Below are 16616 nucleotides of genomic sequence, written 5' to 3' on the forward strand. Positions count from 1 at the left end.
AGTGTGATGTCACACTGTGGGAGGGATTTCACCACAATATCAGTCATACAGCGCCCCCTGATGATCTGTTTGAGAAAAGGAATAGATTTCTCATGGGAAAGGGGGTATCAGCTACTGATTGGGATGAAGTTCAATCTTTGGTTATGGTTTCTCTTTAATGCTTTGTGTCAGAGGCCTTTAATGGCATATTAATGGTGTAGAAAATTGCATTGTTAGTAAATGAAAATATTTTTTTTCCAGAGAAAGAATGATTATTACTCCCTGACTGCGAGCGTGTCATTTGAAGTCCGGACGATGCCGTACAGCGTTCAGCCGGAGAGATTACCCGCAGCCAGCTTAGCGGTATGTATCAGACTAGGGCACACATGTACTATATTTTTAATGGGAGGGAGCTGAAAAGTCATCTCCTGAGAGAAATGCTGTCATGTTATATAATGTAAGAAAATTAATCACTTGTTTTTTACATTGAACACTCATAGTGCATAATACATATGCTGAAACAAGCTTATAGGAAACCTGAGACCAGACTTATTGCATGATTTATACTTACCTGGGACTTTCTCCATCCCCATGAGGGCCGTGGGCTCCAGTTGCGCTGTTCTGTGCAAGCATGGCTTGGCCCCGCACACCCCCCCAACGCGCTCCTGCTGCTGGGATCGCTCTGTGCCTACGCAGCACGACTGCACAGACACACATTGTTCCCAGAAATGGCAGAGTGCATGGACCGGGCTAGGCATCAGTAGTGGGTTGGTTAGGGTTAGGTGTCGGTTGAGGGTCGGTTAGGCTTTAGGCCCTTTCACACTGGGGCAGTGTGGTGCACCAAATTGACGCACTGCTACCGCACTCCAGTGCAAACCTACGGGGTTCGTTCATATTACCTGCATCGCGATGCGGTCCCCCTGAAGTCCTCGATCTGACGCTGGTCCAGAACTAGGTTACCATGGGGCTTCTGCAGTGATCTGTGTCGACCCGGAAATCAAATTAGTCTATGGTGACGCAGGGATTTTTAAACATTTTATGACGCAATGTTACGGTGCACATGCACGGAAGTGTATTTTTACAAAACGTTTCAGTGCTCTACCGCATACCCCGAAGCAGGAAACGACCGCAAGAGCGCGTCACTTCCTGCTTGGCCAGATGGGGAATACCGCGTAGTAACACAGTAGTCCCCAAAGCCCTGTTTTTGGCGACGCCACTGCCACACTGCACCGCCAGTTTGCAGTATGAACCGGCCTGAGGCATCAGTGAAAGGGAGGTAGGGGGTCGGTTAGGGTTAGGCATCGGTAGGGGGAGGGCCCATGTGAGATTAGGGTATGGTTTAGCGATAGTAAAACATTGGTAAACTAGCTTTACCCAATAGTAGAAGATCAGTAATTTTACCGATATTCTCCTAGCAGGTTGCTTTGAAAAAGTAACCAATTCTGTTGTACCCGATACGGGTGCCTATGTGCCACATACATTTATAGAGACATTAAACCTCTGTCTATCTGGTCACTATGCCACCGATCTGCCTCTGCTCATAGAGCCTCCAGTGTGGGGCTCCACTACTAGCCTCCGTGGTTGGTTGGCAGCGCAGAGACCGGTAATAACAGCGGGAATGATTTAGGATGTAGTTGTTGGAAATAATTGTTAGAAAAACAGAAGGACGGAGCTCTCGGCAATTAATATTCGTGACATCTGTTTACAGTATTTAGCGTATCGGAGCGGCCCGGAGACCCGCGGAGCGGCAGCTTACGGCACACTGGAAAATTTAGAAATTGGTCCTGGGACATGTGACGTCTGCCATGTGCGGGATTTGAATCCTAAAACAAATATTTTCTGAATCTTGTTTATAATAGCGAGCTCGTTCGTAGCCTTCAGCGACTTACGGCGGGATTTTCCAGCCTCCGTTCTGGAGGGGCACAAGCAGGACTTTAATGAGCAAAGTCTTGGATTTTTTTTTTTAATTTTGCTTTTTCAACTTTCGGAAGCATAATCGAGCAAGCTCATCAATCAAAATCGAATTTCTGCTTCCATATGCCACCGCAGCCGGGAAATATTGTTTTAGTGAAATACTTTAAACTCTTTATACTTTAAACTCGTGACGCAAATCCACTTCAGTAATTCTTTACTAAATATAGTTACATTTTTCTGTTGTAGGAAATGCCTTCATTAAAGGACCGAAAACCAAAAATTTTTAAAATTTAAAATCTATGTGCATACATATATGCAAGATGTACTTTTTTCCAAGAGTAAAATGTACTATAAATTACTTTTTTCCTACGTTGCTGTCACTTAACAATAGGAAGTAGAACTCTGACAGATCTGAGAGGTTTTGGACTAGTCCATCTAATAACATAGTACAAAGTAACATAGTGCAAAGTACAAAAACATAGTACAAAGGTAATTGCATTGTGCATTTTACTTTGGGATAAATGTACATTTGTAAGCATACACCTGGATTTTAAATTTTACAGTTTACACCAAGTGGTCCCTTAAAGTAGTATTCAGGGTGATTTATGAACTCTAACCTATGGGGAGAGTGGGTGCTGCTCCTGTCTGTTGTTGCTGGTGAAGCAGTGAAGTCTGTGCTCGGTGTCTCTATCTAGAGAAGCCCATCCTTCTGCTCACCACTCTGGTAATTGGATAGTGGTGCTGTCAATCAAAGCTTCCCCACAGAGCCAATTATCAGTAGGAGTTGGATTGTGGCCATGTTGGAGCACCATGATCTTTACCATCAAGACAGCAGAGATGGGAAAACTGTGCACTGAAAGAGAAAAGTAGAAGAGCCAGGGAGGGATCCTCAGAGTGCTGCTTAACACATATACAACCCTTTAGAGCTAAGTTGTTGTTCAGTCACTCTTCAGTTGTCCACCTTTTTACAACCTTATGGACCACAGAACGTCAGGCCCCTCCATCCTCTCCCTCCTCCAGGCACCTCTATCCTCCGACCCCATTCTGGTTAAGAAGTTGCTTTCTGTAGTGCTGGAAACATGGATTGACATCTCTCCACCAAGGAAGGACAATAAATACTGGTATAATTGATAAAACATAGGCACCGACAAGTATAAAATACACTAAGATCAGGTTAAAGAGGTACTATTGGGTACAACTCCACTTAGCTTTGTGATGCATTTCTCAGCAATAACCCTGCTTCTCCAGGCAATAAATATGTATGGGAGTGTCTGAGAACCGGTCTTTGTAGGCTCTGCACCGAGCCTAAAATAATTGGAGTCATGATCTGTACTGTGCCTTGACCAAGGGGACCCTGCGAGGCCCCGTAATGATCCTCGGTGAAACGGTCAGACGTGTGCGGACCCTTCTTATGGCCTACAGAGACCTGTTCTTAGACACTCCCATATATATTTATTGCCTGAAGAAGCAGGTTTTTTCCTGCAAAATGTCTCGCAAAGTGGAGTACCCAAATAAAGTGAACAAGACCGTTTGTGTCCTTCCTGTGGAGGTAAGTCCATTGCTACTGCCCTTTTTAAACTGATCTTAGTTTATTTTATACTTGTTGGTACCTCTGTTTTATCGATTATATCATGTCGGTTATGATCACAGCTCTAAATAATGTTTTAGCAGAGCTGATTTACCCTGCATGAGTAGGAGATTCATGGCCTAGAATTTACGTCCATCCTGTTGTCAGAGGAAGAGGCGACTTCCTGTGATGGAGGAAGTGCCAAGACCTGCCGGGTGTCCAGGGAAAGATGCAATGTTTTCTTCCCTGGGCTCCCTTCTGATCTTCCCTTCAATCTTCCCTTTTTACGGCACCTTAGATGTTTCTGTGCAACCCTTGTAGAGACTTGAGAAGTTCATGCCTGAACGATCTACCTGCCACCTGGTCATACGCATTGCATTTCCATGTGTTGGGCACACAGCCTCCACCATCTGACACTCATATATCAATGCTGACAGCAGCTGCTTGAAGACGAGGTCTGTTTTATAGCCAGGGTGCTTCCATTAGAGCAATGCAGGACTGTATGTCCTGTACAAACGGTAGACCACTAATGACGGGCCGGCCGGGAAATGTCTAAAAAAAGTCTTGAACAGCGGTGATTATTGTCTATTTAGACTGATCCATCCTGGTGGATCAGTTCGGACGATAATCTGTGTTAATCATTTGTAACGCACGATGGGAAACCATTCAAAATACTCGCTCTATTTTACAAATCTTGCACTTTAGGGTCCTCATTTTCACACCTCTGTTAACAATTTCATTGGGAGACTGCCATTGTGCTTTTGCTGAATACAACAATGTTGTTTGCTCATTACTAGCGGCCAGGGATTGCTTGTTTTCTGACAACCGTGTTCTAGCTTGTGTACAGAGCTTTAAGGTGCATACACATGCACAATTACTATTGGATGGATCAGGACTCAATCCTGCAGGCGACATTTCAGGACCGAGTGGCGCCTGGCAATGCATTCCTTGCATGAATGTGATCGCAGGTAAACATGATTGGCAATACAGAATAAAGAGATATGGGGTTGATGCACTAACCAGTAACCACCAATAATATTGCTGCGCACAGGCAGGACACGGCAGTATTACGGTTACTGCCGGCAGGAGTGTACCACGCATTACGCAAATTAGTGCAACCCTGAACCCATAGTAAATACTGAATGCAAGTATTACTAAGGTAACATGTGTTGCACAAATAGCATAGCACGTGTTACCGTAGCAACGCTCACAGTGCCCATATACCAAGGGTTGCACATTGAAGGGTACACTGCTGGTGGTAGTAACGGTAACAGTCAGCAAATGGCAATATTACCAGATGTTAGTGAAGTGGTTGGATAGTGTATTAGTTAAAGAGGAACTGTCGCAAAAATCAGTAAAATGAGCCATAGACAACTTTTGTTTTATGTTGCTGTCACTTACAGTAGGTAGTAGAAATCTGACATTACCGACAGGTTTTGGGCTAGTCCATCTCTCTGTGGGGGATTCTCAGCATGGCTGTTATTCTTTATAAACTCCCTGAAAAAGATTTTTAAAAAGATGCTAGCCAGCCTCTCTGCTCGCTGCACACTTTTTTTTGGCAGTTGGACGGAGCAACTTCCATTCACTAAGTGCTTTTAAAAATAAAGAAAAACCTGAGAATCCTCCATGAGTAGATGGGCTAGTCCAAAATCTGTCCGTTCTTTAAGATTTGTACTACTTACTGTAAGTGACAGCAACATAGAAGAAAAGTGTAATTCATGGCTCATTTTACTCTGGAAGAAACGTACTTCTTATTTGTATATGTTTACATTTATTAAATTTTTTTTAAGATTTTAGTGAAAGAGGTCCTTTAAGGGCTCTGCCTCTGACACAGGATATTGAATCTAGGTTTGAATCTCAGCTCTTACTGTTCAGTAAGCCTGCACATATTCAGTGAGGACAGAGGCGCCAAAAGGATAAAAGGAAGCTAAATGAGCTTAAAAAACAAATTCTTGGTAAATAGAGGAGGTAGTGGTGGACTTACCTCCTCCAAGTAGTCACACAACGACTGTAGTAAAGACAGTCAATATATTTTATTTATGAACTCCAAATAAGCAACTCGTTTCGCAGGTTTGATCTCGCTTTATCAGGCAATAACGGAGCAATAGCATTTGTGGTCAGCAGAAGAGCGGTGCCTGGCTCTTCTACTGACCACATAGTTCAGTAGCTCAAACACCGTAAACACCAGGGAGTCAACCAGTCCACACCCGGATCCAACAAGGTGCAGCCAAGCAATAAGAAAAAGAAGACTGTGTCTCCACCTGGATTCGTGCAACTATAGCAGTGATCTACTATACCATAGCAGACAAAAACACAATGTTTCGGCCCAGCAGGCCCTTATCAACACTTGATAAGGGCCTGCTGGGCTGAGACGTGGTTTTGTCTGCTATGGTATAGTAGATCACTGCTATAGTTGCGCGTATCCAGATGGAGACACAGTCTTCTTTTTCTTATTGCTTGTGCATCAACCCCCAAATCTACCCTATTGAGAACTTTGTGCCCCAGTCTCTGTGTGTTGTCAGCTTGAACTTGGAAATTCACAAGGGTCGCTGCACACGATCCTATAGCAATGCTGCTCACCTTTCAGGATGTGGCAATAAGGAATGATGAAGTGCCTTCTCTGTAAACATTTGCACAATTTATATAAAGTTTGTTTATACAAAAGACACAGTCCTTTAAAAACAATGAACCATCCACATCCTCTCCCGCCGCGCGGTCAGCGAAGCCAGGCAGCCTGTTAACGTCGCAACGCATTGTTTCCGTCCTCTGACAAACGTACTCATCGCAGCAATGCACATTCATATTTCATTGATGTGCACTAAAATGTATGTTTAACCTCTCAGCCATCAGATACGAAAGACTTATGGTTTCCTAAAGAGCTGCAAATCAGCTTAAGCATTCCCGTCCTGTAACTATTAGGGAAACCTATATCCATCCATCACAATACATAAGTACATTTTGCGTGTTTGGGGTTTTCAAGGGTCTTCCAAAAAATCTTGTATAGATTACAGATCTGTGCAGAAAAGTACTTTAAGAATCATGTACACGGCTTTTACGAAACTCCCCCGATTTCCTGTTTGAATTTAAAGCGGACCTGAATTGAGAACGTCCTCTCTGTGCTAAAAGATAAGCAACAGCATAATAACCTTCAAATAAAAACATTTCTTTGTTACAGCTGATACAAATCCTGCAATAAATCTGCATTGTGTCTACTTCCTGCTTTCATGGAAGCAGGCATAGGGTTAACATCCTGTGTTTGCAAATTAGCTGGTCTGCCGAGGCAGCCAGCTGACACAACTGAGAGATCAAATTATAGTTGTGAGTAGTCACAGATGAGGGGGAATTAGACAGGCTAAACTCTCTAAATATATACAGGGTGCATTCCTCTTTTTCCCTTTTGTCCTGTGCAAGAGTTCAGGTCCACTTTCAGTGCAGAAGACTGGGAACCGGCTGTCTGTGATATATGAAAGATGCAGACGATGACGTTGTACTTTTTCTCTTTTTTGTGGTTTGATTCAGATTAAAACGTCAGTGATTTGGGCAACGCCGAACGTCTCCTTCTCCATCCCCCTGTGGGTCATCATTCTGGCCATACTGCTGGGATTACTGGTTCTGGCCATACTTACACTGGTTTTGTGGAAGGTAAGAATACTGATGGGTGAATAGGAGTCTTCCATTATGAACATTTTCCTGGAGGGTGTGGCCTGTGCAGGGGCGGTTCTTCCATGTAGCAACGTGAATCACATGCTTCAGGGCGGCAACAATTAGAGGGCGGCAAAAAGCGGCTCCCCTCCCCCTCGCACTCCCTGTCTCCTCCTCCCTAGATGCACAGCGCCACTTCATTCACCTGCTTTCAGCATTCCAGCAATGGGATCTCCATCCGCCCGTCCAGTGTCCTATATACATGGCTACAGCAGTGCCTCATGTGACCTGTTACATGTTGCCAGGTTACATGAGGTGCCGCTGTAGTCAGAGAGGAAGCAGCACCTCATGCGTGGCTGGTGATCCCATTGCTAATTTGCCGAGAGCGGGTGAGTGATGCTTCGCCATTGAAGCTCATACTGGGCATGCTGGGGATCAGAGAGCAAACAAAAGCTTTCATCAGCAGTGGGGTGGTGGTGGGTAGATAGGACACTGTGCTTCAAAGAGTTTAGAGAAGTCACCTATGCTATCTTTACACCTTCCCGCTGGATAAATAAGGGCAGCTAGAAAGGGAGGGAGGAACATGGCAGCTTCTTTAGCTAAGAAACCAGGAAATAAAGTGGTGCTTGGTTACCTTTAAAATCCGAGGTAGCTAATTAATTCTCCAGAACACAGTAAACTTAGCTCTGGTTGAGTTCCAGCATTCTGTGTCTCCATTCGCCAGAGTGAGGCTGAAATTCTTCTGCCGTACAGCAGCCATCGTGCTTCATTGCACTTTGTAATAAAATATGTTGTTTTGACTTTAAATAATAAAGCTATATAAGCGTCACGGGATTAGGGAAAACATATTTTCCTCAGGAATGTTCCTTTCATATAATGAATTTACAAGATTATAGGAGCCTAACATTGCAGACACTAAACGTACAAAACTCAGGGGGAAAAACCTGTAATATCCATTAGGTTTGGAGAGAAAATAAATCCCCCAGTTTAGTATTTTTCTTAAAGGGAATATATTTAGTTTTATTTAATTTATATTTTTATTTAGTTTAGGACAAAAATATTTAGTTTTTTATTTTATTAATTAGGAACATGAGAAATATCACAAATAAATGTTTCATTCCAAAAAAATCATGTTTGGTAAACTTTAGTGAAAAAAAGTATCTCATTTATTGGCTGTGCTGTTATACTGATCTCACATTGCCCTGACATTTCTGTTTACGTGGACACAGTTTTAAGTGATCTTCTCATCACTGTTTTGAAGGGTGGCTTCAAATCCCATAAAGAAAAACTAACAAAAGAGACAACATTTATACATTGGTCCAAAACTATAGAAGGTTTAAACAAGCATTCTAACTTCTTGGGCTGGTACGATGGGTTTTAAATGCCACAATTATTATTTTTTTTAATTTCATGTGCTGGTAAGATGGTTTTTATTGCCACTATTACTTGTATTTCATGTGCTGGTAAGACGGGTTTTGAATGCCACAATTCTCTTTAGATTATTACTAATAGTGTATGTACTCTGCCTAGTCACGGTTGAACTCTGGTTTTACGACATCTCCCCATCACCCAGAGTCTGTGGTATGAGATGTTTTAGCAAACAAGTCTTATCTATTTGTCATCAATAAGCTAGCATCCCTGTGCGATCCTTCTGAAGTTGTAATTAAGGCGTCTAATGAGATTTATTTATGTCTGGAAAAGAATGTTTCTCCTCCGAATGTCCAGTGTATGTAAGCTGTGTGTTTTGTTGTTAATATGCAGGAATTAAGTCCTAAGAAGGCGTATTAGCCAAAAGCTTCCTTTTTATTTACCTCTAAGTTAGCCAGTAAATGGGATCATCCTGATTCAAAACTTCTTGCTTTTGCTGATGGCTAACACGGTACAACACTCAATTGCTTCTATTGATTGGCTGCAGCTGAAGTCTCCTGACTCGTTGACCCTATATTTCAAAATTGCTAGTGGGTACTAGCCTTTAGAGGCAGAGGATTAGCTGAATAGCCAGGCAACTGGTATTGCTTAAAAGGAAATAAATATGGCAGCCTCCATATCCCTCTCACTACAGTTCTCCTTTAAAGGACCCACTATTACGGAAAATAGTAAAATGCATGTGTATGATCTGTATAAAATGTTCATTTGTTCCCAAGTAAAATGCACTATAAATTGATTTTCTCCTATATTGATGTCACTTACAGTAGGCAGTCAAAATCTGACAGATCTGACAGTTTTCGGGCTATTCCATCGCCTCATGGGGATTCTCCGGGTTTTCTTTATATTCAAAAATACTCACTGAATGGCATTTGCTTGGTTGAACAGCCAAAAAAGAGGGCCAGTGAGTAGGGAAGCAGGCCGGCATCCTTATACAGGTCCATTACAGAGGATGTTTTAGTAAACATTAATAGAAATACTGAAATCCCCCCATGAGGAGATGGACTAGTCCAAAACCTGTCAGATTTGTGCTGCCTACTGTAAATGACAGCAACATAGGAAAAAAGTAATTTATAGTATATTTTACTCTGGGAGAAATCTAATGCTTAACCACTTGCCGACCAGGGGAATTTTCACTGATCGGTGCTGCGTGGGCTCTACAGCCCGCAGCACCGATCAGCAGTGCAGCAGGGCGATCAGACTACCCCCCTTTTTTCCCCACTAGGGGGATGTCCTGCTGGGGGGGTCTGATCGCCGCCGGCCATTAGTGGGTAGCGGGGGGGGGGGCTCCTCAAAGCCCCCCTCCGCAGCGTTTTGTGCGCTCCCTCCCTCCCCTTACCTCCCTCTCCCTTCCTGGGCTGCGCAGGACGGATATCCGTCCTGCGCATTGTGGGATAGGCTTCAGCCTATCATATGCCGGCGATCCCCGGCCAATCAGAGGCCGGGGATCGCCGATCTGCCTTACGGCGCTGCTGTGCAGCAGCGCCGTATCATGTAAACAGCGGGGATTTCTTCCCCGCCTGTTTACATTTTGCCGGCGAGCCGCTATCGGCGGCTCTCCGGCTGTTCACGGAGACACCCTCCGTGAACTGACATGGAAAGGCCTCTCGAACGAGCGGCCGTTTCCATGGTAACCCGCAGACTACCAGTTTACGCCAATCGGCGTTAGCTGGTCGTCAAGAGGTTAAAAGTATGTATTTAAAATGTTACCATTTTTCGTGATAGTGGTCCTTTAACATTTCCTTGAATTTAAAAAAAAACATTTAAAAACTCAAATTTTGCAAAAATAATAAATGGGACATAAAAAATGAAAAATGTACATACATTTCCTGTTCAGTTAATCTGGGCATCCTCTGGGGCTAAACATAAGAAACAGAATGTGCTTTACTCTTCTATGGGGTAACCCGATGCTATTCCATTTTCCTATTTCCTAATCCCCCCCCCCCCCCCCCCCCCAAGGCACATTCAGGATGAAAACTGAATAGAAGCAGTGTATGGAGGCAAAGCAGTAAACAAAATACCTTATTGATGAAACATGTTTGCTTGCCATTGACTAAAACCAGCTTCCTGATCTCTATTTATTTAGCTAGTGGGTGGGTCAGCCGAGACTGTAGGAAGCACAGTGTAGGCAAGACTGCATTTCTCAGCAGTGCTGTAGAAAACATGTGGCTGAAGGTGGGGCAAAGAGTGGTAACCATGGCAGTGGCAAGGGTGGAGCATGGAAGAAGTTTAGGGGGGGGGGGATTCAATTACCTTCTGGTCATAGTGTCCTTATCTTATCTGGAATAGGAAGCTTTCTTCATTTGCATGCTGAAATAAGCTTGTTACTGTAGCTATAAATAAGAAACAACTTCTTACAATCCTACTGGCACTGCACAGTTCCTGCAGTTAAGCAAAGGCAACCAGATAAGGTTAAAAGAAAACAAAAATTGGGGGACATATACGGACCCATTTTAGAAGAAAAAGAGAGTTCACATATATTTTGGTGGCGCTAGCTATTATTTATTTTTAGATGTTACAACCTCCTTTTAAGCGCGATGATAACATGTTTGTTTATTTTTTTCAGTGTGGGTTTTTCGACCGTGCCAGACCACCACAAGAAGAGGAAACGGACGACACGGAAAAATTAACAAACAAGACTTCCGAGGCCTGAATTAGAAATAAAAGTTCCAGAGTGCAATATGGAAAGTTATTTTTCTACAAACGAATAAGGAGATGCCTTCTTGAATGTACTGTGTCATCCAGACGCCGTGTTGGTTCTTAGCTGAGCTGAACCAACCTGGAGATCTCAGATTCACGGTCATCCTTCCGGGTTCTAGGCCACCATGCTAGAACAGGATGCAGACTCTAAAGACCTCCGGTGAAACGAAGGTCTCGTAAAGACTCTAAGGCAGTGCCTATATTACTGTACACACGGGATTGTACAAGTCTACAACCACCTTTAAAACCACTACTGTTCTGGGATCAATACGGGAGTGACTCCATGTTGGAACAGAACTCAAATGGATCACTGGGAAGGGGTGCATTATGTGACTGTGTGAACGTGTCTTAAAAAGAACCAAAAAACTTTGGGCAATATTTCTTCCAGCGAAGCACAAATCCATGTTTTTTTACAACGTACGTTTCAAAAAAAAATTGCAAGTTTTGTTTTCTGTATTTTATACCTTTGTGTGAATGTTCTAAGGGTTGAGTCATATTATAGAATAAGCGATGAGATAAAATGAATGCCAAAATGTGTACTTGATGCCGAATCATAGTGGAAGAGTCCGTTTTGTGAGATTAAACCATTATTCCGTAGACTGAGGCACACGAAGCAGAAGGTGACCCGTACCTCGGTGTTTTAGCCATTATTGGGTTGAATTTGGTCACACAGTGGCCGCATGGCCAGTTTGTCATGTGCATGGCTGGTGTCTTGCATAGAAGACTAATCATTTGAATGTCTGGTCATCAATGTCACTCTGAATTGTGGGTGTTTTTTAATTATCTGAGCTACAGGACCAATGAAACAGAACCAAAGAACCAAAAAGTGCCTCTATGTGGACTGTCGGATGCCTAAAAAAAAAGTTGTATAAGATACAGTATATTGCATTGTTATTATTAACAGTCAGCAATAAAGATTAATGCTGCAGGTGTCCTCCAAAAAATAAAAGTTGTATATGAAGAGTATACTACATCACAGAAAGATCCACGGACTGGACAAGTAGTTCGAAGGCCCAGTTCACACTTGCGTTCCAGGTCCGGTTTCCCCGGACCCGGAACGCACCGTATACTGTACGAACGGACCCGGATGTGAATGGATACATTGTTATTCAATGTATCCATTCACACCCGTCCGTCTGTCAGAATCCGGATCCGATCTACGGTCCGGGCTGCGTTCAGGATTTTTCCAACATGCAGCATTTTTCCGGAACACAGCTCTGGCAGCCGCCGCACCTGACCCGGAACCTGACCATTTTTCCCGCACCATAGGAAGTGATGAGAAACAGAAGTTTTTCATCACACTGCCAATAGGAACGGGTGCTTAAGGCACCCGTCCTTTGCCACATGGGGTGTCCAGGCATGGACAGATGGGGGGGGGGAGACGGCAGCGCTGACAGGACAACAGCCCAGGTATGTTTACTATTGTATTGTGGGCTGTTGTCCTGTACTGTGTGCGCTGTGTCCACACACACCCCCCAACCTCCCCCCCACGCCTTTATGTGCTGCCGCGCCTTTTTAAAGTACAGTATCGGCAATCCGGAAGTGTTACTTTCCGGATGCCGAACTGTCCGCAACCTGACCGGATCCTGAGGGATCCGTACGGCCCCAGTACGGGACCCGGACGTACGGCCCGGTTTCACACAAAACGCAAGTGTGAACCAGGCCTAACTCAAGGAGGATGTGATCTCATCTGAAGGAACCTGAGATTATCTCAGTTAATTAAAAGTAACCTGAACTGAGAGGGAATATGGAGGAGGCCAGCAGCGTAACTAGAGGGGGGCAGAGCTTTGGGTGCGCCCAACTACTAACCTTCCATTCCTCCGATACAGGGGACTATACTTCAGATCAGGTGCTGCCGTGGCTGCACTTGTTATGGGAGTGAAGGTCCTGATGGCCACACTTGTTTTATGACCCTTGTGAGATGGGCCCCCAGGCTGTAAAGGGCACCAAGGGTAGGCAAGAGAGGGACATGAACATTGGGGGGGGGGGGGCATCAAAGTATTGTTGGAGCCTGGGGGGTCCTGTGAATTGCAGTTACGCCACTGAGGGAGGCTGCCATATTTATTTCCTTTTAAAGTGGATCCGAGATGAACTTTTACTCATTGCATAATTGTGTTCCTTTCCTATTGTTTATAGGGCATTCCTCAAGCCAAATACTTTTTGTTTTTGTTTTAATACTCTAATTCCCTATAAACTAAACAAGCCACAGCCATGCCCACAGGTTTTCAGAGAGCCAAGGCACTTTCAGTCAGTAGCACAGGCTCCTGGGAGCTCAGTCTGGGCAGGAGGAGGGGGAGGTATTACTAGCCAGAGATTTCAGAGGCAGAGGGGAGGAGGGGGGATTAGGTTTTTTGCTCAAGATACAGATAAGCTTGCCTGTGTGTAATGTTTACAAACAACATGGCTGCTGTCATTGTATCACAGGAATAAATAATGATATTCTATTAAAGCTGTCTGCAGCTAGATTTGCTGTGTAAGCTATCTAAACTTTAGATAAGATATATAGACAAGTTACTTGTTAGTTAGTTTTTCATCTCAGATCCGCTTTAAACAATACCAGTTGCCTGGCAGTCTTGGTGAGCATTCAGTAGACTCTGAATCACACACCTGAAATAAGCATGCAGCTTATCTTGTCAGATACTTCTGATATTAATGCTTGTTCAGGACCTATGGCTAAAAGGATTAGAGGCAGAGGATCAACAGGACAGCCAGGCAATGTTCATTGTTTAAAAGGAAATAAATATGGCAGCCTCCATATCCTTCTCGCTTCAGGTCCCCTTTAAACCAGACCATGACTAGTGGTATCATGTAACCTTTTGGGACACCTAAGAAAGCTTTCACAACTGAAATGTTGTGTCTTACCACTGCCACTTATAGCAATCCATTTTTAATTATTTCACACCAGGTTTGTTGGATTACCTATGTCCTTCAATGTTTTCCACGTTTAATAAATCAGATCATGTGTTAAAATCGATTCCACTGTTAATTTACACAAATTAATTTTTGGGTTGTTACCTGGATTTACTACTTATAGGGCAAGTCACCAGAAAGTTGATACCTGAGCTATATATCGCTGCTCACTAGGGATGGTCAATCAGATGCAAATAATTTTGAGTTGATGCAACATGCAAATTTTGTATGCAAATTTATGCAGCTTGAAAATGAACCAAACCAATCCTGCTGAGGTAAAATTTGATTGGTCCATTTTCAAGGTGAATAAATTTGCATCCAAAATTTGCATAATCCTGCATCAACTTGAAATTATTTGCATCTCATTGACCCACCCTACTGCTCACAAGTTAAATTGAATGGCAGTGTTCTTGATTTCTCAAGAGCGGTTCAATATCTGCAATAATAATTGCCGTTCTGCTGAGTCCTTGTTGCCATGGTAGTCGTGTTGTGTTTCTATTATAGAGTCTTTATATGTGGAATAAATATATGATTAGAGAAACTAGATTTGAAAGGGCAGCATCCTTGTTGTGGAATTGTGGGAGGAGCTTTGAAACTAGCCAATAATGTGATATATTGCCTGGTGTCTATGAAAGTCACAAGAAGCCATTGGAGGAACTGTCCATCTAGATCTACTGTATTTTTTGGACTATGAGATGCTCCTGACCATAAGACGCACCTAGATTTAGAGGACAAAAACCAGGGGAAAAATATATTCTAAACCTGGTGCATCCATGGTGAAGGGTCATCTTGTGGATTATGCCCCCCCCCCCCCTCTTTGTACCTCATGCCCCCTTCTACCTCTTGTGTTTCCATGTCCTCCTCTGTACCCCTTGTGTCCTCCATGCACTTTTGTGTCCCCCTTGTGTCCTCCTATATGCCCCTTTGTGTTCCCCTGTGTACTCCGTGTGTCCCCGTGTCCTCCTCTGCATGGGCACAGTACAGGAAGTCCCCACCATTGCAGCGAGTTGGAGGCTCGTATTGGCAGGCGTTCACAAGTCAGGAACTCCCTGCATTTGGACTATAAGACGCAGTGACTTTTTTCCCCCTACTTTTGGGGGAGAAAAAGTGAGTCTTATAGTCCAAAAAATACAGTAATTAAACCCAGGAGAAATAACTTGCAAAAGAACAGAGGTGCCAGCAGAATAAAATATAATCAAAGTTAAAACCGTATAACGGCGGGGGGGGGGGGGGGGGGGGAGGAAGCAAGGGTGGACTTACCTCCCCAAGATAAGTACAACAAACTGTATAAGGTCAAAAATTAGCTGTAATTCTTACTCTAATATGCCAGGAGAAAGAACAACCAGTATCTTTATTAGCAATGAAGTCTTGCACCTGGTGACAGCCCAATTTCATGTCCATCGTAGTTTAGGGGCAACTTACGGGAAAGCCAATCACCTTATCTGGATGCTTTTAGGATGTCAGAGGAAAGCCAAGTGCCTGAAGGAAACTCACACAGACGTGGGGAGAACATACGAACTCTGTGCATATAGTATCTTGGCTGCGAATTGAACCGGGGACTCAACACTACAAGGCGAGAGTGCTATACACTACACCGCCTGTAGCCAATAGCTTTTATCTTATGAGCAGGTTTAGAGTTAAGGTCGCCATACATCTCTCGACTTGGCGGACGATCGACCAACCGCAAGTATCGATTGGACATGATGTAGGCCGTAGTGGTCGATTGGGTGTGCGGTGGAAACAGCGAGCAATCTCGGGACAAGCAACGAACGCAACAAAACTCACAGTGCTGTTCTCCCTAGTGTATAAGTGTGCCCCCCATTTGTGCCCTATTACTTTACCTGTCCTGTGTCGGCCACCGTGTGGTGCCAAGTGCTGTCCCACCCATGACACCAAGTGAAACATTTGCATCAGGCGGCATGGGCGCTGGAGCGGCATGCCATCTAACCTTCTCGGCGGTCGCTTCCTCTAGAACAGCCCCTGTGTCCCCTTGCATGCCACTGCTACACAGACCTCAAATCAGGCAGTATAGTTGCCCCCAGGCCCAGTATAGGTAGCCAGTTTAGTTGCTACTGTACAGGTAGCCAGATAGGTAGTCCCCCTCTCCCTTCCTGCAGCCGCCATTTGTCTTACCTTCTCGGCGGCCACTTCCTCTATAACAGTTCCTAGCCCCTTCCATCTAGCTGCTACACAGACCTCAGATCCACCCACTGCGCCACTATGACAGGAGAGCGGCTCTCGTAGCAGCGCATATACAGGAAGTAAGTACTTACAAACGGCGGCCGCAGGGAGGGAGGGGAGGAACTACCTAAACTGACTACCTGTAGTTGCCCCCAGGCCGAGTATAGTATACTAGCTACCTATACTGGGCCTAGGGACAGCTATACTGGCTATCTATACTGGGCCTGGTGGCAACTATACTGGCTACCTATACTGGGCTTGGGGACAACTATACTGGCTATCTATACTGGGCCTGGTG

The 16616-nt window shown here is 44.2% G+C and overlaps 1 protein-coding gene across 1 annotated transcript in view; it reads left to right on the plus strand.

Annotated features, from left to right (window-relative positions):
- The window catches only part of ITGA8 (integrin subunit alpha 8), a 243799-nt gene extending 229602 nt beyond the window's left edge, over nucleotides 1-14197 (plus strand). The window contains exons 28-30 of the mRNA XM_068235491.1: nucleotides 241-342; nucleotides 6980-7102; nucleotides 11094-14197. Of these exons, the coding sequence (XP_068091592.1) occupies nucleotides 241-342; nucleotides 6980-7102; nucleotides 11094-11180 (312 nt within the window). The 3' untranslated portion in view covers nucleotides 11181-14197. The remainder of the gene's footprint in view (nucleotides 1-240; nucleotides 343-6979; nucleotides 7103-11093) is intronic.
- The last annotated feature ends 2419 nt before the right edge of the window (nucleotides 14198-16616 follow it).

This window comes from Hyperolius riggenbachi, chromosome 5 (genome assembly GCF_040937935.1).
Source record: "Hyperolius riggenbachi isolate aHypRig1 chromosome 5, aHypRig1.pri, whole genome shotgun sequence".
Taxonomy (NCBI): Eukaryota; Metazoa; Chordata; class Amphibia; order Anura; family Hyperoliidae; genus Hyperolius; species Hyperolius riggenbachi.